Source organism: Labrus mixtus, chromosome 10, assembly GCF_963584025.1.
Source record: "Labrus mixtus chromosome 10, fLabMix1.1, whole genome shotgun sequence".
NCBI lineage: Eukaryota > Metazoa > Chordata > Actinopteri > Labriformes > Labridae > Labrus > Labrus mixtus.
The window spans coordinates 3922995-3948733 of record NC_083621.1 but is presented as its reverse complement, the minus strand read 5'-3'; the positions used below and the strand labels follow the sequence as shown (position 1 = coordinate 3948733).

Here is a 25739-nt window from a genome sequence, read left to right as displayed (position 1 = left end):
CGTGTGTGTGTGTGTGTGTGTGTGTGTGTGTGTGTGTGCGCGCACATAGTGTGTTAGTATGTATACATACAGAGCACGCTCTCCAGGTGGAATTCCTCTACTACTCTCCGGTGTGTGGATGAAAATGCTATTCATTATTGATACAACTCTTCCCTCTCTCTCTCTCGTTGACCTTTCTGAAATGTTCTCCTGTTAAAAGCTCGTATTGCACTTCACTCTTCATTTTTTCATGAACTGCATGTTTGTCATCGAGACTTGCAGCAAACATTCACAAATTCCATGTCAGCAGAAAACAAATCGCAGATGCGTCGGGGTAAGAGACCTCATGGGATAACTTTCCCAGGATACTTGGAATGTAATTCCATGTTTATTTAATTCACAGCACGACGTGGCTTCACAACGGTTTGGAAAACAAAATGCAGATATTCTCAGTGAACACTTGACAAGACACAGAATTAAGTTCTTCCCTGAAAATAATTCTAAACATTATGAAATTGATGCATCGGTTTAACAACGGTATTGGCCGATATTGAACCGGTCGAACAGACATCGGCAAATAATGTGGCATGAAGCCATGACAGTAGCCGATGGAATTTGTTGTGACAAATCAATTTAATGCTAACATCTAGTACACCTAACTACTGATTCAGAGACGAGGTTTTTTATAGGGCAGATGAAGTCACCTGTTGGACAAACTCTGACTTGTTTTCATCGTCAAACATGAAAGCGTGCGAGTGCTGCATCAAAATAATTCATAAAACAAACTTTGGAATCAGCCATCGGCTAAATTGTCATTTCAAACATCGGTATCGGTATGAGCTCTGATTTTCTCAATCAGTGCATCTCTACTGAATACTCATAGGAGAGTAATCTATATCGGTTCGACCTCAACTCATAAATGAGTGAAGGGTTAGGGTCAATTTGAGACGCAAATGTTGTGTCTTCAGAGCATCAAATGTGGTATAATAATAATAATAGACTTTATTTGGCATGGACATCGAAGATACATTGGACGAACCAGATGCATTGTTTAAGTGTTTTAGTAAAGCATGCTAGTTCCTAACACCTGTCCACAGGAGGCTTTTGAAAGGAAAACAATTAAGCGATAAAACAGAGAAAAACAATAAGGAGAGAATAGATAAATTCACGTAAACTGTAGAGCAAAGGCAGCATGATCAAACAATAAACCAGTAAATGTTGTGTGTATCTGTCCCTTCTTAAAACGACAGCAAACTAATACTGCTAGATGAAACATTGGTTTCCATCCTGTTAGTTAAGTTTATACTGAATGAACCCAGATTCAGTTATTATTCCCTCTTCACCTCACACACCGGGTAAAAATAATTTCAGTTCACACTTTTTGTCAGTAACATTCTCAGCGGCTGCAGACTGACTGCATGTACCATCTAATGTCAACTCAACACACAGACTATACAGATATACAGACTGCACATACACAATCATTAACAGGTAGAACAAGAAGATGGAGAAAATGAGCTAGGAGGAGGAAAAAAGAAGGTATGAGTTGAGAAGCGAAGAGAATAAAAAAAAGACGTAAAGCAGAGAAATGTGAAGAAGAAAACAGAGACGGAGAATGGGGGAGAGAAAAAGAGCAGAAGAAGGAGAGATGGAGGAAGACGAGGTTGGAAGCAGAGCGGGGCAGTTTGAGAAAATCTATTGTTTCTCAAACTGGAAGGGGAAGCTGGTTTTTGTTTTGCTGCAGGGCACACAGAGTGTTGAGAAACAGGAAGCCAGGGGACCTGCCCATCCTCGCGGACAGCTGGTGCCCTCCGATAGCTGTTCCCCTCTTCCTGTTATACACACAATGGTTCCCACCCCAAATCCAGGCCACCTGGAAAGCAAACTAACTGACCGCTCTTCACAGAGTTTCTATCTATTTGCTGTTACTGCTTCACAAATTTGTAGTATTACCCTTTTAGTGTTTCCATGCTACTCGGTCTTACAGCTCATACAAGAATCCTTTTTCCCTGCTCTGTCTCGGCATCTTTTTGTTTATGGCAAATAAATAAGCAGTTGCCCGCTGATGCTGCTAAGCTAGTAGGTGGTAGCTCAAACTTAAAGTATGTCAGTGATTTTTAAATGCTAACTTACTTTTAGCTTGTCAACTAAGCCGTCTGTGAGTTTCTCAAAGTGAAAAGAGCCATTTGTTAGGGCAGTGTTTTATTGTCCATCACTGCTGCAGCACCAAAAGTGACAAAATACAAAGCGATAAATGTGATTTTAATAAATATATTTGTTCAATTTGGACCTTAAAGTCTTTATTTGTGATTTTTCACACTTAAATATAATATAAATCAAGTATATCCTCTGAAAATAACTCTGTGAGTCATGACTGTCTACAATGGGTGTAACACCCGGGTCCTGGAGCTGAGGCGGGTTTTAAGCTTCTTGACAAACCGCTACCTCGCACCCACCTGTCAATCATCACCTGTCAGCTACACGCCTTATTATGGATAACACATATTGTTTTCAAAATCCACCACCCGCACAGTGTGTGCCAGTGACAACAATAACTAATCAGAACAATATTTTTTTTTTGTACCAGGCTGTAAACATTTTTATTTACGCTATAAAAACGGCAATTTTTGCAAGTCATGTGTTTGTGACTTCCTGTGTTCCTGGAGCCAGCCTCAAGTGGACACTCGACGAACTGCAGGATTTATCACTTCTGCATTGGCTTCATTTTTCAACACCTGAGGTTGATGCTTCTTAGACAAGACAAACCTTTCCCTACTATAGAAAGCGATTCAACAACAACAACAACAAAAAAGCACTTTCTTCTATACATTCATTATGGCAACATTTTCAGAACCAGGAGAAATTTAAGACATTTAGCAGGAGGGTTAAGATGAAGCCATACAATATAGTATTTTATTATAGATATCAGAGCAACACAGTCAGACAGCTTTATATGCTCGCAGATAAAATTAAAATCCACATGCTCACATTTTCTACAGCAACCCCACGGCTGGTTTGAGACAGACAGTTCTTGGTTTGAGTCTGACGTGAAAGTGACCCATTTAGGAAAGCATGTTGAGCTATGTATCAAGATGTTTTGATAAAAAAGAGGATGTATTCTCTTTTAAATTATTATCTGCACCCTGTATAGAGAAGAACGTTTTTTTTTAGCAATTAGTCATGTGCTGATAAAAAAAAAAAAAAAAAAAAAGTCTAGAACACTTAATGGGACATTTTTCATGGTAAATTATGGGCCCTCCTGCCGGCGGCTAAACGTCATAGCTCACTGCTTCACTGTCATGCCCATAATCCCAATAAGGAAAAGGACGTCTCGGATGTTACTGCAACAGAAAAGTAGGTCGGGTTCAGGTCCCTTGAGATACTTGTGGAACTGAAGTTAACTTTATGTACTGTTTTTACAAAAAAAAATCACTTTATTCCACATGCAAAACAAACTCACATGGCTGCTTGTTTATTTAATCTTTAATCCGTCCCTCACATCCTTTATTTGCTCGGTTAATTTGAAAGCACTCAATAAACAGAAAAGGGGGCCGAGTGCAAGAGAAGTAATGGCACCCAAGAAAAGCAGTAATGGAACACAATAATATTTCCAAGCCTCTCTTTGGCTTTGTTAAAAAAACTGAATTGTAGGTACCTCCTAATGCGCTTTACTTTCATGCCAGCAGGCTTTTTGTGCCAGAGTAGGCGTCAATTATTTTAGATATTGGATATTGTTTTAGAACAAAAAGGCTGCAATTCCCGGCAGCATCAGAAGAACCCCATTATGTCTTTAAAAGGCCGATCTTTCTTTCTTCTTTTGGTCAAACAGTCCGACAAAAACCACAGCTCCCGCCTGCTGCTGTATATTTTCATCAGACTCTCGGATAAAATGCACACTGTGCTTACACCCACGGATTCACACATACTGCATTAAGAGGAGAAAAAAAAAAAGCCAAGAGAGCAACAGAAATCAAGACTGGATTCACATCAATTTGAGCCTCTGTTATTGATTGACATGAGGTCGATTTATAGAGGGAATAATGGGTTATTAAGATTCAGCCCTGTCTCATTTTGTCTTTGTCTCTTACTCACTTTGATGGTGATTCTTCACTTTTTTAATTGCATCAGGATTCCAGCTTATTTGAGGCTACAAACCGTGTGTAATCATTAAATCTATATGCAAAAATGAAGGTGACTCATTTGCATACTCATGATCATTTAGTGTAAAATCAGGAATTTAAGTCGCAGACTGTTTTTGAAGATCTTCATGACGATTTGTATCGTATTCTGAAGTCTACAACGAACAGTTTCTGTGCAGCTGTGTCGCTCTTTTAGTCCCGCCTGTTTTCACTTTGTGGAGTTTGCTCTCCTACTAGCTACAGTACGGTAGTCGAGCTCTCAGCCTGCTGTGAAAGTTGTGAAGCAGAGACCAGCTAGCTTGCGAGCTTTCAGCCTGCAGTGACTCCGCTGGTCGCTCTTTAACTTTAATAAAAGGACTCTTACAATCAAAAGAGAACTAGACAAGGTTTATTTACGGAAAACTGTTTTCTGTAAATGAAGGATTAAGACCACGTGAGGGAGAAAAGTCGCGCAGCCAGACTTCCCCAGTACACCGGGTGATCAGCTATCAATACACAATGAATAGAGATGTATCTTCAATTGGTCGTCCACAGCGATGCTGGCTGCTGCACCTGCGGAAATGACGGTGCATGTTTTAACATTTGATGCTGTTTTATCGATCGCGCCGGTGTATAAGACGCAGCCAACTTTTAAGATGAAAAAATTAGTATTAAAAGTGCGTCTAGGGGGCGCTGGTGGCGCAGTGGTTAGTGCGCGCGCCCCATGTATGGAGGCTAGTCTTCCAAGCGGGCGTCCCAGGTTCGAATCCAACCTGTGCATGTTGTTCCCTACTCTCTCTCCCGGATTTGCGGCTCTATCCACTGTCCTGTCGCTCCATTAAAAGGCACAAAAAGTGCATCTTTTACACCGGATTTTACGGTAATTGTTGTTAAAAAAGCATAAAATCTAATCAAAAACACGTGTTTCATTATTGTAAACGAATGCAATTCACTACGACTACAAAGAGCGGTTCATTTCTACAATGTTCAGGGTTCATATCACTTTGCACTTTGCACTTTAATAACTTGAATTTCCATTCTGGTACGGGCTCTTGACTGATTTTATTGCGCTGTTTTTATTTGGTTTTATATTTTGCTGTGTTGTCTGATTTAAAAAAAAAATTGTTTTGGTTTATGTTTCATGGTGATTTTGTCCTTGTGTTTCTTGTCTTCTGTGTGCTCCTGTTGCAACGCAAATTTCCCCTTGTGGGACAATAAAAAATCTGAATCTGAATCTGAATATCAGCAGCGAGGAAAAAGAGGAGAAACCAAACATAAACTGAAGGAGTTAATCACACCACAGAACATGCCTCTTTTCTTCAGGGGTTCAGCTGCATAGAGACAAGAAGCTACTGCCCCTTGTTATGGGAATCGAGCCACCGCCTCTAATAACTGTTGGTATCTATAAAAATGAGCCTCTTGATCTGCCTCACTCAGAAACTGTCAGGACACAGTAAACATCGATTAACCATTTTCAACCCCATGGTTTCCATATTTTCTACGATGAAATCACCATTATTGTCTTCTTCTTCTTGGCAGATAATGTGAAGTAGCCATCGCCATGTTCACCTTACACAACTGTAATTTTAACTGGCGGCGAGCGGATGTGATTGGCTGCACATATCACACACAGAGAGCAGAGGAGGCCAGTTACAGAGGCAACAATAACAGGCTCGTAGCCGAGTGAAACACAGACAGAGAACAAAAAAAAAAAAAAAAAAGACAGAAAAAGTCAAACTTTTGGTGTGCTGGAAGTGAACGATCCACAGGACAAACTTTAGGTCTTAATTGGCCCCAGACAGAAGTTGTAGTAAGAAAGTGTATAAAATAACAAACAACCCGCCATACATCGCTGAAAATGACGACACATAATTATTACACAACAGTTTTTAATGAGCTATAAATCTAAAGGTGTCATATCACAAAGAAAGGCTGCAACAGGATAGACAAATATCCCTCTTCTTGCATCTTATCCCATCTCTCCCCCTATCCCTTTCCAAGCCCGGCGCAGTCTAGGCCTGTGAAGACTGTTTCATCATGAGCCGGGGATCCGGCCGAAGATTTCTGCCTTTTAATGAGGCAGTTTTTTCTTACCACTGTAACTTTTGCTGCTTTGCTAAAGTGCTCATGATGGATAGGCCGGATCTTTGTAACATAGCAATAAGTAAGGTCTTTTTACCTGCTCTTTGTAACATAACAATGAGTAAGGTCTTTTACCTGTTTTTTGTAAAGTGTCTTGAGATAACACTTGTTATGAGTTGACGCTATACAAATAAACATTGATTGATTGATTGATTGATTGATTGATTGATAGAAAAGTGACTTATTCAAACTGAATGAAGTATAGTTTTGAGGATGCAGGAAGTCTTTACTTTTAATCAATCAATCAATCAATCAATCTTTATTTGTATAGCGCCAATTCATAAAAAGTGTTATCTTGAGACACTTTACAAAAAGCAGGTAAAAGACCTTAGTCTTTATTATTTAATTTTTTACAAAAGAGCAGGTAAAGTAAACATGTAGGTAGTTAATAAAGTGCATTTCTGTTAATTGATAAAAGAAGAAAATGTGTCACTTCTCAGGTCAGCTTTGAAAACCAGCAGATGATGAAGTGAGGCGCCACCGCAGTAATGGCGGCTTGTCAACTTATTCAAAGGTTATTCACTTTTATTTCTTAGCATCTGTAACCTCCAATTTTGTTTTCATTTAAGGCCTGAATATAGGATCATTTTCAGTTTTAGTAACTACAATGACGTTTATTTTGATTTGGAGCAGTTATATAAGAGTTACAGGATTTCAGATGAAAGTGGGATTGGGAGATCTGCCGGAGCGGACGATAATGGTCGGACTGTGTGACCCTCTGGTCGAATCTTACCCACTGAGACAAAGAGCTCTTTAAACTGTCAAACAGTCTCATGGAAATGTTTTGTACAGTTTGGAATCAAAACTGATGTTTACGGCTGAACCCTCCCGAAGCCGAGGCAAGGGCACAACGATGCATAACACAAACTCAGAGACACAATATAAAATAATGTCTCCAAGAAAACTACAAACAAAGGAGTTTAGTTTTAAAAGTCATTTGGATGTTTTTTCCTTTTTACCAAAAAGGAAGCCAAGATGTTTCTATTTTAAAAAAGTAAATGGTAAATGGACTTGTATCGCCTTTTTCTCATCTTCTAATCGCTTTGGTGCACCGAAGGTCACACCTACACACTCACACACACACTGATGGCAGAGGCTGCTATGTGAAGTGTCAGTATCAGCTTTTCCCATTCAAACACATTCATACATCGCTAACCAAGCAGCGGGAGCGACATGGGGTTACATTTCTATCACAAAGACACATCTGCAGGAGCTGGGGATTGAACCCCCGACCGACTCTACCAACTGAGCCACAGCCACCCCAGATACATTTCAGTAAAAAAAAAAAATTAATCAAGTAAAAGGCTAAACTGCATGGGCTATCAGAAATACCTTCAATTAGCGTCGCTGTAAATCAAATATTTTAGATTTTGAAATGTTTTTCTAATCTGAAGTCTTCACTTTTGGCTCTAGGAAGTTGTTGTGGCCATTTTCGTTTATAGAAAAGTCTAAATAACTCAAATCTAAAATAACTCATTAGTTGCCGTCGTTACTTATATGTAATGGTTGTTAGACAGATATTGCCCCCCCCATCTTTTTTATGAATCCTGGGAGTATACATTTAATATATTTCTGCGACGTCATGGTGCTCTCCTTATGACTCATTGTTCCTTTGAAGGATAATCTCTCTCCCTCTTTTTTTGCCCTACACAGTTTAAAACAAAACAGTCTGATGAGGACAAAGTCACAACCGTCAGAAATCATAGAAAACACCATGAGCTCAGTCTACAATAGATGGCAGTGTGGAACTATTCAGGAACAGAGCGTATAGAAATGTTAGGGCTTCATATTCTATATTTTCTCCAGCTCTCCTCTCTCTTTCTCCCTCTCTCTGTTTCTCTTTGCAGCCGATCCAGCGCGGTCGTTTTTCCCAGGCTGGGCTCGGACTGTCAATCAGCAGCAGCAGCCCTACATCTCAGTGCTGCAGCTGAGCCAGGGCCGCATCATCCCGCCTGCCAATCACTGCTCTACACCTTCAATCCATCCTATCTATCTCTCTGTAAAGCAGCTTCGCACACCGTCCCCCGCCCCCCTCCCTCTGCACCCCTCCGCCTTGCAAAACACCCCCGCTCCCCCTGCTCCCCCTCCTCCCTCCCTCCACAGAAGCATTGCAATCCCCCTTTAACACTCAAACCAGCACGCACACCACACTCACTGCCACATTCACACACAAACATTGGCCATCGCTCAAACAGAGAAAACACACTCACAAAAAGATACAGATACGGAGGCACAGATATAACACACACACACACACAAACACACACACACACACACACACACACACACACACACACACACACACACACAAACAAACAGCTCCGACTCTGCACCACTCCCACACCTTCATTTGGGACTCCACCTCTGCTTCTCTTCATTCCACCACCCGATTCAATAATACAGCCGTCCCCCCCCTTACAACTCAGCCTGTCCCAGCCCCTCCGCTGTCAATCTTTTATTCAACAGAAAGGAGTCAGATCACAGCACTGGACTTATCCTTCCATCTCAGACCCTCCATTCAGGGTTTCTTTCACACAGAAAACTGTATTCAGTCTGGTCTGTAAACATCTTAAGAAATATGTGTTGTGAGGGCAAAAGATTCATGGACACAAACCGGCTGGTTACGCGGTTAAAACACGGGGAGGTCTGACCATTTACATCAGTCTGAAATCATACTAAAGCATAAATAAATAACTGTATGGTGACCATAGAAACGGGTAAGCAGAAAGGAATAACTTTACTGCATTGTTTGTTGTTTTGAAGTAATAATTGGCCAGTGAGGTCTCATTTATTATAACAAAACAAAGGAGCAGGAGGATTAACTGTAAGCATTCACATTGAAGCAGAATTAGTTTGCAGGAGGGTCAGATGGGATATGCAAACAGAATTTTTTTCAAGTTAAAGGCTTTATATGTGATTTTTTGATCCAGCAGATGTCGCCCTTGAGCACCAGCATGAAACCAAAACAACTCGCGCTGCATTGTTGTGTTAGCATGCTAATGCTAGCGATCTTTATTATGCTCGTATCTTCACACTGCATGTAAATTTACCTGAAATGAGCGTGATCTAGAAACACAGTTAAGCAGTGAGTACAGTATGTTATTCTTCTTTTCTCTAGTCCCTCAATTAAACAACTTTTATACGCGAGGGGAGGAGTCAGCCGGCCGTCCAGGCGATGTAAACAAAGTGAAGATAGGACTCTGAAAACTCTGAAAACATCACAGACAGTGGGACTCGGGTGTTACATCCATTGTAGACAGTCATGACTCACAGAGTTATTTTCAGAGGATATACTTGATTTATATTACATTTAAGTGTGAAAAATCACATATAAAGACTTTAACCTGCAGCCTAGCATCACCTTTCAGCCCCTTTTAGTGCATTGTTTTAATTTTACGCAGCTGTCGTCACAGAGCAAGCTAAAAAAAAACCTGCTGCACATAATCTGCCCATGCACCAGAGCTTACAGAGCAGAGACTGCTGGAGACCAAAACAGAGCTACAAGGGCAGTTATCTAGCTCCACAGGGATGCTCTGTGTCTGCTGCATGTGACAGCAGGTAATATTTGGCTAACACTTATGACATTAGGATTTAGATTGCACAATAAACTCTGTGAAGAGATTCACATGTTTCAGAAGACGTATTCTGAATAGTTGTGTTTTACTGTGAATAAAGAAGAACATCTTCAGATACAATAAGATGTAATTGTGTTTTCTGTAATGGTTATAATTATGATGCTGTTTATTTGTAAAGACTGGCCGAGGAGACAACATAACCTTCTTCACATTCCTGAGTGGATAAACGTGTTTATATCGATTAAAAACTTTTCGTTTTTACTTCACAGCGCAGATCCCGATCACAGCCTGTTTCATCCCTTCACTCGTTTTTTTAAAGTCTGTGTTTTTCATCTTCCTCATTATGTCCTCATGCTTGCTTAAAGATTATTAGCTGCGGTCATTTCATTGCTGCAATTATTGCGTGCTGCAATGCAAGAATAACCAGATGAATTGTAAATGTGTTGTGAATCACTTTCACAGTTTGCCCTGAATCAGCCCCACTAAACATGCAGAGTTTTTCCCTCTCTTGTTTGAACTACTTCTAAAACGAGCCTTGCTCTTTGATTGCATCATGGAGAGCAGCTTTCATCAGATGCCTCAAAGATTGCAGAGCCAGACAAGGTACTGGGGCGAATGTTAAGGCCACGGCAATTGGGGGTATAATTAGACAGAGTTCCTGAATATTTGGTGCAGAAAACAATAATTGGCCTGCCACGATGGAGAACTCGTTTTTTACACCCTTACTGGTATGGGGGGGGGAGGGGGGCACCAAAACACTCTCCCTCCAAAGACGAAGACCACATTAAAAATATAAATTCTTATCAAAGCAATAACGTTTCATAGCAACACGAGGCTTTAATAAGATTTATTTCCAAAGACGATATTAAATATTATGACATATTGGAGACTACAAACTCTCACTGCTCACATTTGGTGCTCCTCAGATCATGGCCAGAACAAGGCGAGGCAAAAAAAAGAAAGAAATATATATATAATGCAATCTTTCTGGATAAGCTGCTTATGTTGTCTTCTTGTTACTGATACATGTAGATCACAATTAGACACAACAGACGATCTGGTGGAAGTTTGTTTCTCATTAGAAGACGCAGGGGTTGGAGGATATTCAGACTGCAGCATCACGCTCTGATTCTTAAGGCCGTCGAATCTCAGCTCTGTCACTCCGAGGTTTTCTATCTCGGTCACTAGTCGGCTGGTTCATCCAAATATGTTGGGATTTTCTAGCCACAGCCGACAATGAACAAAATGAAGTAAGCGACTAATCATCTTTTAACCTGCTGATTGTATTTTGTTAATCAATTCTTCAAGTTGGCAATTCTTTTCAATAAAGAGTTCACAATCAAATCAAACTGAAAGATGAGTAAATCCATAAAAGAGACAAAAAATGAGCGACAACTTTCAGAGCCCGCTGCAAGCACGCTTCAAGCAGATCACACCAGACAGGAAGTCAGCAGAAGCATCCAGTCAATATCAAAATAAGATACAAATATTCAGAACCCTGATCGTATATCCCATCACGTCGAAACAGGCACCAGATGAACAACAAATCAACGTCAGAAAGACAAAGTACCCGCTGGTTTTCTTTATTCCTGCGTGATCTTTTGAACCCCGGGAGTCCGGCTGCTCATGGCTGCGCTCTGCTGCACCTAGGCTTCAGAAACGGACCCAGTTGATTAGGGCGCGCACCATCAGACGGAGCAAAACCACGGCATAGACTGAACGCTGCGCACAGATCCTGTTGAATCCGTCAGTTAAGGAGGTTCTCAAAGAAAGAGTAAAGAGGTCAGGAGAAAACAGGCTTGTGTGCCAGTAAGGTTTATTTTTTCAACAAATCACCACTGAAGGAAAATATGATGTAGGGAGAAGCACACCAGTCAATCAGTCTTTAGTGTCTTGGTGACAGATTTCATACAAACTAAATAAAAGTGTCAATTTAACAGCATTTCTTTTAACTTCTAAAATGATTCTTTTAAAAAACGCTGCTTGCAACTTTCAAGTTGGACCCTGGACTGTATTTTAAAGGTGGTGGTGCAGTGGTTAGTGCGCATGCCCCATGTATGGAGGCTTGGTTCCTCCAAGCTGGCGGCCCAGGTTCAAATCCCACCCGTGGCTCCTTTCCCGCATGTCATTCCTTACTCTCTCTCTCTCCCTGATTTCCGAATCTATCCACTGTCCTATCTCTCCAATAAAGGCACAAAAAGCCCCAAAATAAATCTTTAAAAAAACAAAAAAGCAGTTAGGTCACGCCCCATGTACGTAGGCTATAGTCCTCTGAGCGGGTGGCCCGGGTTCAAGTCCGACCTGTGGCTCCTTTCCTGCTTGTTATTCTGTCTCTTTCACTCTCCCTCCTGATTTCCTACTCAATCCAATTTTCTATCTGAATAGAGGCAAAATATTAAAAAAAATATATAAATAAATACAAATTCCTGAACTGATTCAAATTACAATCACATAAAGCAGAAAAGCAGCATGTCCTCAAATTCTGAGAAGCAGGAAATAGCGATTGCTTCATAAGTGACTAAAATGACTCATCAATAACGGTTATCAATAAATTGTTCACAATGTTAACAAATAATTTTTCCATCACCTTATTAATCAGCTTTAGCTAATGGCCAGAAGTGATTTAAAAATGTAAAAATAGCATAGAAAATAGCAAGAAGAGGCAGAGAGAGAGAGAGTTCACAGTGGACATAAATGCATTAGTGTTAGTCCTCCAACAAATAACACCCAAGCATTTCCAATATGATCTATTTCCTCTGAGAAGCCGTAATAAACAGCAGCTGGAGACAAGTTACAAAACACCTCAGCACAGGTCCAATGCAATGAGAAAAACAGATTAGGTAAATTGGCTTTTCTAATTTTTCCTCCGCTGAACATTATGAAATTACATCACGTCAGAGCGGAGTGAAATGATTTGTTTCCTCCTAATTATCCTATAAGCTGCTCTGTGACTGAAAACATATAATTCAACAAGGATTGGAGTCCTTATACATACACCTCTGTACATTAAACAGAGTGCCTCGGTGATAATAAATACCTAAGTGTGTTTTTTAAATAACCAGAAGCATTGCTATAAGTACGAGTTTTTCATGCCGATGCAGTCATTCATAGCTTAAGACTTTAAAGACTTGCCCTTTCCATTTGCTTTGTACGTTTGATCTTTAATGATACACATATTCCATTTTCAGTTTAGAAAAGCTAGGACAAACATGTGATACAGTAGATCACACATCTCTCTACACTAGACTACTTTAAAGAGGACATATTATCCCCCTTCTCCACCTTTTCAAACAGTCCCCCTGTGGTCTAAATGAAACATCTGTGCTGTGCTTTGGTCAAAATATAACATGAATCAAGCACCAGAGGAGGTTTGTGACCCTGTATAAACCAGCTCTCTCAGAACGCTCCGTTTTGGTGTGTGTGTCTCTTTAAATGCAATGAGCCGCATCTCAACCCTGCGAGGTGTGCCGACACAAGTTCAGCTTTGAGCTTCCATGGCAACTTGTCAGCGTGCCCACTGGAAAAAACATGGCTGCCGGAGACAACATAGGAAGGGAGGGTATTTTGTTTTACCAGAATCCCACTGTGACATCACAAGGAGAGCAGATTTGAAACAGAGCATTTTTCTCTGTGTCGTAAGACTTATGCAGACCACAAACAAAGGACTGGATGGGTTTATTTCACATTTTGTGGGTCAGTAGACACTCAGGTTACCCAAATGAATGTTCAAAAACACTGTCAAAGAGGATTTTTTTTACAATATGTCCCCTTTAAGATTCACATACAGCGCTTACAGTGCTTTAAAGTGAGAGCCTATAATTTGAACATTTATCCCATTTGATAAAACTTTTTGGAGAGACTTTGTTCTTCTAAAAAATGTTAAGACCTTTTGTTTTGTTGTAACTCATCCACCATGTATGTACGGCCCACCACTCTCCACCTACACCCCTTACATCCCTATTGGTCAGTCTTCCTCTGACCTGCCTGACAATGACTACATACAGCTGTGTTTTTTCACACTGCTTCACAAGCAGAGGTTATTTCAGAGTATGGCCACTTAAGGGTCAAATTTACATTTTGCATGTACGGCAGTTAGCTGGCGGTCTTGTACAGAATGACTTACAATGAGGGCAGCGGCAGAGTGAGCTTAAAGTCTTGGACTGTAACGAGTAAAATCCAAAAAAACTAAAGAAGCAGGAGTCCAAAGCCCCCCCACCCCCTGATAACAAACAGGACAGATACTCCTGTGCCACTAGAATGATTCTGTATAATAGAAAAGGTGAAGGAAAAAAGGTTGATACTGTTTTTGTGGTGGGTCAGGGGGGAGTAGATACATGCTGAGCAACATATTTTATTAACATACAGTCTTCCCTCTTTGTTCCTTTTTGTCATCTCATGTTCAGATGTGTTGACAAAGTGTTGAATAGTGACTCTTTGTCCCGTCTCCTAAAGCGACTAGCGGAACTCTTTTAGAGCATCATTGTGAAACATTCATCCAGACATGAATGGTTAGTGAATTTAGCACTTTTGATCCCCTTACAGACATGGTTGGAAATTAACTTTTTCGCCCACCTGCCACTGTGACTGCTGGATTCAAAAACCTACCAGCCACTTGTTTTCATTACCTGCCACTTTATTTTAACCTGCAGCGTTATGTAATGACGTATAATATCAAATCAAGGCTTACAGTATTCCAGTAACAGGATAATTTATGAATGTCTTGCATATAAACAGAAAAAAAAGGTATTTTAGTTGATTATTTTGAGGCTGGTAAGAGTTTCCATTGCAGCTATCGTTTAGCTGATTTAGCTGCAAATGAACCTCGACGAGGAGGAAAGATAATACACTTGTTGTATCACTCTGTTACTTTTATTTACCAGTCACAATGACTGGTAAAATTAATAAATTCACCCGTATTTGACCGGTGCTAATTTCCAACCCCGCTGATAGAGTAACATTGCATGCACTGAATTTGGACAACAAAAATCTTGAAAGTATCTCCTAGTATTCTAGTATTTCTGTTTGATTGTTTGTTGACTAAATGAATAATTTAATTAATTGGCAGAATAATCAATACCAAAAATATGCAGTTAAGACTTAGTTATGGCATTTTTTACCCCTTTTTTTTCCAGTGTCCGTTAGATAAGAAGGCTGTCTCCTGAGGAAATCTGCATCTTCATCAAATGTTTGAATGATTTAAAATGCAGTATATATCAGAGTAAACGTAAGTGGTTTAAATCGACACAATACAAAAAGCACACAATAACATGGTGCATACACGCAGTTTAAAATACAACAAAATAAACATTTCTTTTTTTGCTCTCGTACTTTTGAAAGGAGGTCAGCTGGTCTTTTGCAGACATATAGGGAAATACTCAAATGTATGAGCATGGAGCAGGAGACCAAGAGGTCTGCAGTGGACTCTGGACCAAGAGGTCTGCAGTGGATGTAGACCAAGAGGTCTGCAGTGGACTCTGGACCAAGAGGTCTGCAGTAAGAGGTCTGCAGTGGACTCTGGACCAAGAGGTCTGTAGTGGACTCTGGATCAAGAGGTCTGCAGTGGACTCTGGATCAAGAGGTCTGCAGTGGATGTAGACCAATAGGTCTGCAGTGGACTCTGGACCAAGAGGTCTGCAGTAAGAGGTCTGCAGTGGACTCTGGACCAAGAGGTCTGTAGTGGACTCTGGATCAAGAGGTCTGCAGTGGAGTCTGGACCAAGAGGTCTGCAGTGGACTCTGGACCAAGCAGTGGACTCTGGACCAAGAGGTCTGCAGTAAGAGGTCTGCAGTGGAGTCTGGACCAAGAGGTCTGCAGTGGACTCTGGACCAAGAGGTCTTCAGTGGATGTAGACCAAGAGGTCTGCAGTGGACTCTGGATAACTTTGTGTCTTTGTCATCATAATTGATGGAAGTTCACTGACTTCTTATCTTACCCCAAAGACTCCGGAGTCACCTTGAGGAGAACACTGGAGTCCACCTGCAGAATGATTGTTAAAATTATTCAGAAGCTAAAATGAATTATTTTACTGAGTGAGCACTGAGCTCAGTATAATCTAGCTCAGTGGTTTTCATGTCATTTACTCATGTCATGCTTTGTACTGTTGTTTTATAATACAGAGACAGAACACACCATTTCTCTTATGAGGCAAATCTGTAGCTGTAGGTACATGATGAGTAATGTGTTTTTTTTTCTGTATATTGTTTTGTGTGTGCCTGCATGTGTGTGTGTGTCTTTGTGTGTAACTTAGCGCACCTGAATGTGAATCGAGGAAGGCTTGCGACTGACGGTGAGTCATCATTGCCATGGTGTTAAGCCGCCCGTTCCCGAGGGAACAGGGTTACCGTCTCTACACCACTGGGGATTTGTATTTTTACATTTGAAAAGCAAACCAGGGACAGGCTTCACAACAATCCTCCACTCCCTCTCTCTCCTCTCTCTCTCTCTCTCTCTCTCTTTCCTCCTCCATGACGGAGCTAAATCGCACACACACTAACACACAAAAACGCCTCCGACTCTATACTCTGCGTCTGCTCATTTCAGAGCACCATGTCCTTATCTATGTCTTTGTGATATTCAATATGTTTCAGATATCAAAACATGGACCTATGCAGATGAGATGAAAGGGACAATACACCACAAACTCAATAACAACTTCTGCTGAAGACAGAACATACTGTAGCTACAGTGCTGCTGTTTCTTAATACTTCAGATCAACTAAGTCAAGTTTGGATTCATCAATTCTTCACATAATGGATATTTAAATTCAAGCAAAAGTTGACCTGAAGTTACAGATGCTGTGCATTAAGACTGGAGAACAACGCCGATAGTAGGGCTGGTTAAAAAAAAAAATCGATTCAATGCATTGCAATTATTATTTTCCCAATTCAGTATGGATTCAGGGAAATCCTGAGATCAATTTTTTGTTTTCATTGTAATGACACCCCTCTCCACTGGGGGCACTGTGGGTGCTGTGAATTAAGTTCATGCACAATTTTTGGACTTTAGATCATACTGTACTTTAATTCTTTGTTTTTTAAAGAACAATGCAACGATAAAATACATTTGAGAGAAAGAAAATACAAACACTGGTACAAGGTACTGTGAGTAGTTATCTGGGTATTTCTCTCATCTATGTGTAATATTAAATAGATATTGAAACATATTGATCAATATCGAATCGAATTATGACCCAAAGAATCAAAATTATCAAAAGAATTGAAATTGTGAGGTTGTGGACAATACCCAGCTCCAGCAGATAGCTTAGGGTAAAGACTGGAAACCGCTACAACCTGGCTCTATCTGTTGTTGAAAAATGTAGCTTCCATCACCTCTAGAGCTCAGTAACTTGTACCTTGTGTCTAGTTGCAGTTATAGTCGCTAATTGAATTTAATATTAGCCAGAATTTGAAGGCTGACTCATTCAAACAGCTAACAAAGTCCTGTGTTCTTAAAAAAAGTTTAAATCTGCTCCATTGTTTGTATTGCATTTTCTGATCTCTTGAATAACTACATACTTGACCTTTACCATCAGCCAAATTTGAATATGAACACATTCACTCTTCTTCTTTTTTCTTCCTTATGATTCAACAAGTTGAACTTTTTTGTCCGTCAGAGCCTCAAGCACCTCAAAGTAAAAAGCCTTGACAATGAACAATGAACACAACTTTCTCGTGTGGAAACATGGGCTCCGAACACAACTCGTCCAACACCTCATCTCTATTGAGAGGAAAGCTTTAACAGCGCCAACATGCTATCAGGTTCCTCACACTGTTCATGGGGGGAAAAGGAGCTAAAGATGACAACCCAAGAAAACACCACCATTATGGTTTTGTACAAAAGGAAAAACGTTTTGTCAAGTGTCTCAGTACAGATATTCACAGTATTTTTTTTTTTTCTGAGCCTGCAGTTAACATTTACATGTTTATTTGAAAAAGCTCAGCCCACAAAAGAAGCACCGTGATGAAATCTCCAGAACGACCTTAACAGTCTTTATGTGAGGCGTCGCACTATTGTTCGGTAATCTTGTAAAGAGAGGGCACTATTGTTGGAAGATACCAATTTTCTCACTGAAGGAGAAGCCCTTGAGTACGACACAGAAATGTTTGGCTCATGGTTGCAGATTTTTTTCTTCTTCTCTTCCTTTCAGGTTAACAAATCTTTTCCTCCGAGGTGTTAAAATGTATTTCGGGGAATCAATATCGTAAATGGAAGTAGACAAAGCAGGATGAAGCAAACCAAATCTTTTCTCTTATCCAACAGAATCACAAACACCGTCCAATGAATGGTTTAGTACCACAGATTGAGGTATTTAATAATGGGGATGCTTTCTCTAAAATCTCTCAGCATTGTTACTTTGGGGACGTTTAGATGCCTTGCAGACATGAAACTTTATATCTAGATATCAGAGATCTAAAGTACTGACAGACTTGACATAATACCACAAGGTCACAGACATAGGAACCTTTTCAATGAAGGAGAAATGGGAAATTATTTGGGCTGGTCTGCGTTCACATTAGTAACATTATTCTGTAAGCGAGTACACTTGGGTATGAACACATTTCAAAAACAGCGGTGGCAGTATACACATAGTTGGTTTGCAAATCCACCATGAAGCAGAAAGCGGAAAATGCAACCATGGCAACCACTCACAGACTGAGTCCATCCTGCTAGCTGTGGATGTTTTTGTCATTTCTGAGATGCAAACAACGACCCTCTTCCTACGTCCACATCAGAGGATGAAAATGTGCCCGTGCTGCACGGATACTTCAGTTTTTTGAAGCGCCAGGAGCCATTTAGAATGACGTCATATAGCAGTCCACTTCCTTGTTTGAGCATTGCCTTCCTATCTCCTGAGGACCGTACTCGAGTACACATGAATCATGCCTGAGACCATCTCTTCAAGCGGACTTGAACATTACCCAAGTATGGCACGAGTACGGTATGCATGTGGTCACACTGATCAAATGAACAGAACTTTGGGGTCCAGGGCACTAAGATCCAGGCCCGGGTCCCTAGTGTGAAACCCCCATTAAAGTCTTTATATGTGATTTTTCACACTTAAATATAATAGAAATCAAGTATATCCTCTGAAAATAACTCTGTGAGTCATGACTGTCTACAATGGGTGTAACACCCGAGTCCCACTGTCTGTGATGTTTTCAGAGTTTTCAGAGTCCTATCTTCAGTTTGTTTACATCGCCGGGACGGCCGGCTGACTCCTCCCCTCTCGTATAAAAGTTGTTTAATTGAGGGACTAGAGAAAAGAAGAATAACATACTGTACTCACTGCTTAACTGTGTTTCTAGATCACGCTCATTTCAGGTAAATTTACATGCAGTGTGAAGATACGAGCATAATAAAGATCGCTAGCATTAGCATGCTAACACAACAATGCAGCGCGAGTTGTTTTGGTTTCATGCTGGTGCTCAAGGGCGACATCTGCTGGATCAAAAAATCACATATAAAGCCTTTAAACTGTAATGCAAAAAAATAAATCAGAATGTATGACGTGTGTGAAACTGAAGCACGGCATGGATAAGGTAAGAGGAAAACCAGCGGTAGAGTAGACAGAAATATAATACATATATAAACCACCAGATAGTAAGGAGGTGTTTTCATTTCATTCAAGATATTCTGTCAATGTATCGTACACTTTCCTAATAAATCAGAGATTTCAAATCAACTACCGGTATTTGACTTTTTCAAAAGTAACGTTGTGATTTGTGAAAGCTCATAGTTCATAATTGGTGCAGCAGGGCTCTTACTATATCTCTTTGGTCCATCTTCCAGGCAGAAGGAGAGCGTGAGGGTGGCGTCCTCCTCAAAAAACTCTGTAGCAAAAGCATCCCACCACAAACTGTCACTTTCCTGTAAATGGAAGAAATAAAAGAAATTACACAGAATCCTCAGTATTTATAATCAATATTTATCCGCTAGCAAAATGAGCTAATGTTTATGTTAATCTTTAAACACAAATGAATGAGCAGGATGTAAAAACATGTCAGAGCAGTCCTTTAAAAGCAGCACAAGTTATTTCATTTTTCTCCTTTTTCTTCTATTATTTAATAAGCCGGTGAATTTCCTCCACCCAGGTTTGTACTCTTGTGCTGTTGCATTTGTTTACATAAATTCAATATTGATTCATTCTGATAAGACACAGATATTGTGACCATGCAGGCTTCTCGTTGAGACAAGATGAAAACAGAAACATGTTTTTTTTTATTTTATATATTTATGAAGTCAGCAGTGCAGGGCAAGTATTCCCTTTATTGTCGATTGGTTTTGTTTGTACCTTTTCATTAAAATGAGTTTTATGAGCTTTATTTAAATCGCCTCAATCACATTCAGTTCAGAGAGGGCTTCAACAATCAAAAACCATAAGACGGTCAAACAGGAGAGTTGTAAAACAAGTTATGACCCTGAAAAGAGAGCACAATGAGAAAGGAGGGATGAGAGCAAAAAGGCTATCGGCTACAGAAAGAAATAAAAAAAAAAAGCATACAAACATGAGTCCATAAATCTGGTTTCAAACAGTGAGCTCAATCCTCCAGCTGCTCGTCTAAGCCCCCAATGCAGGTCGATGTAAAGCCCGAGTCTGGTAGCAGCCTTTACTTCTCTTAAGCCTGGACTTCAGGAGAGCCCTGCCTCAGGCTCCTTCAAGTCTGAATTACAAGCCGAGGTCCAACACCTTAATAATTCACTGCTGCTGCTTTGACTTTTTACAGCAAGGTGAGGAAACATTTAATATGTAGCTTTAAAAGTTAACCACCATTATTAGTTTCATTTCGTTCCATAACTTTAATAGTGGTAGTAATTAGGACAGGGAATCTGTGGGTGTCTCATGATTCGATTTGATTTCGATTCAGGATTCTGTTTTCGATTCAAAACGATTCTGGAGTCATTGATCCATGGATTCAAAGTCTATTTTTGAATGAGTACATACTTCAGGATCTACTTCAGTCACCTGTGAGACGAGTTGAATTTCTTGTTGCTCCATTTGGCTAGCATTAGCACTTGTGCCTTGTGTGTGGAGTGCCTGATTAGCCAAAAAAAAAAGAATCTATTTAAAATCTCAGGAGATAAGAAATCTCAATTTTTACAAAAATCGATTTCCCACCTCTAGTAGTAATGGTGTTCAATACATACAGTATGTTTTTAGTTACTTTTTACTAAGTTAATGCAAGTTATAAATCTAAAATGTGGAGAAAACTTGAACGTCACTGATCTGGTGTTGGAAGAAAAGCGACATTATTTTCAGAATAGTTTCAGTAGAAGCAGACTAAGACTAGTTTGAACACTAAAACCAATAATACTGGGGATGCTGCACAGCCTAGCGGTTGTGTCGGGCACCTCCGTGTGCAGAGCGTATAGTCAACTTTACGACAGCCGAGGGTTCGAATCCGAACTCTGCTCTTTGCTGCATGCAAAAAAAATAAAAAATATTAATGCTGACAGTTATCGTACCTGTTGTAGGGCTCGTTGTGTCAATTCAAGCAATACTAATAAATCAATCATAAAAAGGTTGTAAAACCAGCAGGTTGAAGTAGTTAAGTTACAGTGCTAGTAGAAATTGATGATGTAGTTATGATAGTACGAGTTGCTTCAGAAGACGTAATAGGGATGGTCAATAGCAGTAGTGGTACTAGCAGTGCTAGAAGAAGAGGGAGTTAAAGAACGAGAGGAGGAGGAGGTTGTTACACTTTAGAAGTCGACTAGAAGAGGTAGGGATGGTAATAATGTAGTTATAGTGTTAGTGTTAAGAAGGTAGAATTACTCTGAGTTAAAACATCTGTGACTCTGACTCCTCTAACAGTCCCTCGCCCTTTCCCCGCCTCCTCCAGAAATCCCCAGATTATGTTTGCGGGACGTCCCCTCACTCCCCCCTTGCCCTCACCCCACCACCACACTGACGTTTGACTGACGCTAATTTCCTGTGACACGTTATGACAGATCACTGTATTTCATCCGGAGCAGGGATGAGGAGATGGAAAGCCCTTCCCAGGTGTTGACAATTAGCGTTGTCACCTCAGCACCGCGTCAAGCTCAATAAGCAGCGACCAGAGCGCCACACGGGTCAACGTGTCTCAAACGCAGCGAGTCTCATACAAAGACACACAAACCTGGACCTTCATTCATCCAGTCAGTCAATCAATACATGAGTCATGAGTTAGTGGGATGGTCAATCAGCTGGAAAACAAATCAGCTGCGTTGTGGGACAAGGAGTCTTCACATGTATGATGCATTTTGAAGATTAGGATATGTCCCTTGTGGAAAGATCAGCTTCTTTTAATGTATTTGTTATCAGAAACAGGGGCCTATTTTTTTAATATTTGGGAACTAAAAGGTAATTTGGCGCAGTGGATCCCCTGCTGCATGTTATTGTAAAGTGTTAGTGCGGAAAGGAACCCTTCAGAGATAGACCGTTTTGTAAGAAGTAGGATCCTCATGTTTAATAAGAAGCAGAAGTCTTGCTCTGTAATCTCACAAGAGGCGAGTTGTTGGACAATACGGGAAACGTGAGTCAGGGTTTGAAGTGAAAGTTTGTTGTGTTTGAGAGCAGAGAGTACATCGACGCTTGTCAGACACTCTTAGAAAAACAATCTTAGCCTGTCATCGGCAACACAAAAAAAAAAGCAAGCACTTGTGTTGGACTGACGTTGACTTGGCTCGTCAGCGGAAGAGATCGACTGGAGCAATTCCAAATACTTTTTGCACTGTATTAGTGATTCAGACTTTAAAAATCTGTAAATATGGCCGAGGTTGAAACAGTCCTGAATTACTCTAAGAGAAAAGTTTTTAAATAAATGTTTACATTTTTCATTAATAACTAAAAAGTCTGTAAAGCCTTTTTTCACATCTGCACTCCTGAAAATATCTAGATAATTTCAACTCTGGAGATTCTCCTGACCTGGCTGTTCACATATGCTCCTCACAGCTGGAGACTATCCCTGTCAGACAGGAGGGGGGCGAGGGGGTCTTCTGAGGTAAGACGTGACATGAAAAAAAAAAGTCGCAGAAGAAGCGGGCGAAGCAACACAGTCTGCCATATGACGCTATAATGAGAATATTTGCCTTTAAATCAATGCAAGTGTAATTCAACAGAATTACAATGTCAACAAAAGAGCGGAGAACAACAAACTGAAGAACAGAAAACATAATGCAGCTGTTTAATTACATGCATAGAGATTGTAGCTGTCTCTCGTTCATACACTCTATGCACCGTGCAGCAGTTACATACAAACGTCTCTCCCCTTTCCTATTGGCTCGAGGTGAATTCTCCGGAGAATATTCTGCTGCATTTTCACATCATGGAAAAAATAGGAGTCTGGCAGGAGAAACTCCGGGTAAAGTCTGAGTTGAAAATATTGCTTGTTTCTGTTCACACATGCAGCTCCTCCGGCATATATCATAAAGTTTTCTGCAAGTGTGAAAGCCCTATAAGATAAAACCACCATGCAAAACATCCTGAAACGATTGTTTCAATAATGAATAATTAAGTACCATAAAAGTCTGAAAATGAAAAGTTCAAACTCCTCACATTCACAAGAAGCTTTGTTTGTGTGTGACAGCAGCAGCAGCAGCAGTGTCACATTAGTGATGTCATTTTAAATCTTTGACATATTTGTCCACCATCATCATCACCTAGACAATAATTCTCTAAAATGAATTCAGTACAGTAACACTGAGCCAAACGTTTCAATATGACAAGTTTTTACTGAATTCAGATGTGTCCAAACGTTGTGTGTGCAGCATGCAAACATTGACCAGTAATTATTCCACTCCCATTAGGTCAATCAGTGTAATTGTTTGAATGACAGTTCAAAAGTACATCAGCCAGCCGCAGCGTACAACAAATGGATTTGTAAATGCATGTGGCACTGACCAGATGTCCACTGGGAATAAACTGTGTGTGTGTCAGTGTGTGTGTGTTGACTGACTGTCATATTGTGAAAATCAGCAGGTGTGAAAAGCCAGCATGTGTGTGGGGTCTGTCTGATATGAATACATCTATTTCACAGAGACAGACTGAGAAGAGTGACACACGAGGACAAAAACAGACAGAAATAGACGGACTCTGGTGTCACTCAGCGTTCGGATTGACTTCAGTTTATAGTCCGGGACAATGGGGGGGGCAGGAACTCCCGGATTAACGGTCAAGCAAAGAAAGGGACAAGAATCTTTCTTCAAACACGACATCTCTCTGGGATGGATCTGAGTTTGACTTTGAAGGTGGACTTGTTCTGTTCCGTTATTCCTCCTCGATGTAGTTTTAACAACATGAGAGAAACAAAGCGCAGACATCAAAATGACAAACAGCATCTGTATTTAGCATTAAAGGATAAAGCTGACATTGTCCTATTTTTTTTTTTTTCAGACTGTCAACAAATCCTCTCAAGAGACCGACCGAACACACTGCTTCATCTCTCAATCAAGTCGAGTCAATTTTATTTATATAGAAAAAAACAACTTACAATTCCCCTCGAGGGGTTTAATAATCAGCACAGCATGCACCCTCTATCTTTAGACCCTCAGTTCAAATAGAAACGCACCAAAAAAACCTTAAAAAGAGCAACAGAGGACGTGGAGAAAACCTTCTACTGGATGCTCCTTCCCTTAGTCTTACATTTCAGATTTTCTTACTCTAGCGTGGAATAGTTTGTCGGCCAAAGACACACACTTAATGACGCCGCTTAAGCCTTTGGTTCATCTCACTGAGTGTCTTTACATCATAGACCTGAGTACCCTGGTCTTGATCTGTTTTTTTTAATTTTTTTTATAAGAATCCAGGTTTTATGTGTGTTTACATTTGATATATCAGAAACCAGGATAAGGTGTTACCCAGATTTTTAAGAAACCCGATTTTTGCTTCCTGGAGCACCCCAAAACGAACTGGGACACTGTGGTATGTGGCCACTACCTGCACAATCCCGGTCTCATCCCAAGTGTTGATTAAGATTAAGATTAAGATTAAGATTAACTTTATTGTCCCAGTGGGAAATTTGTCTTGGACTTCACAGAGCTCTGATGCCGTAGCAAAAAATAACAAAATACATTCATTTGTCGGTAAAACATGTCAGTTACAAAATGCCATACAAGTGAATTACTAAAACCATAAATATGTAATAGTTATGAAAAGTGATAACAGTGCAGGTACATCTACACATCTTCACACACACACTCACACCACCTCATACATGCACACGTATACACACACATTACAGCTTAGGTACTGTTGAGGGCTTTGATGGACAAGGGAACAAAGGTATTTCTGAAACGGTCGTTCCTCCCTCGGGGTGTCCTGTATCGTCGGCCTGAGGGGAGGAGCTGGTACTCAGGGTGAAGAACATGACATGGGTCTGAGATAATTTTTTGTGCCTGTCTGATTATGGTTATGATTAGCAAAACAAACAAACACAGCCTTACGCCTAGAGCGACGAAGAAACTGTTCGTCGAGTGTCCGCTTAAGGCTGGCTGCAGAAGCACAGGAAGTCACAAACTCACCCAGTCACAAAAAAAAAACATTTTTACAGCAAAAATTAAATTATTGGAATCTCGATCGGCACACACTGTACAGGAGTGAATTTTCTTCGATAACTCAAGCGTTGTGATTTTCATGACGGATTAACGTAATTCACAATAAGGCGCGTAGCTGCCCTGATTGACATACGGGCGCGATGCAATGTTTTAAAACCCCGCCTCAGCTCCAGCTCTCAGCCTGTCGTTAGGTTGACTGAAAGTTATTCTGAGACAGGATTTCCAGCATGGAGACCGCCATCGACGGGACTCCAAAGCCCCCCTGCAGTAACACAGAGATGACGTCAATCAGGCTCGTCTATTGATATTTATAGCACCAGAACAGTATGTTAGAGACTGACTCATATGAACCGATAGTGTTCATCATAATGAAGCAACATGTCACACAGAA

General features: G+C 40.4%; 1 protein-coding gene across 2 annotated transcripts in view; it reads right to left on the bottom strand.

Annotated features, from left to right (window-relative positions):
• The window catches only part of ldb2a (LIM domain binding 2a), a 117683-nt gene that overhangs the window by 71533 nt on the left and 20411 nt on the right, over positions 1-25739 (bottom strand). For both annotated transcript variants that reach the window (XM_061047606.1, XM_061047607.1), the window contains exon 2: positions 19579-19681. In XM_061047606.1, coding sequence (XP_060903589.1) covers positions 19579-19681 — 103 coding nt within the window. The remainder of the gene's footprint in view (positions 1-19578; positions 19682-25739) is intronic.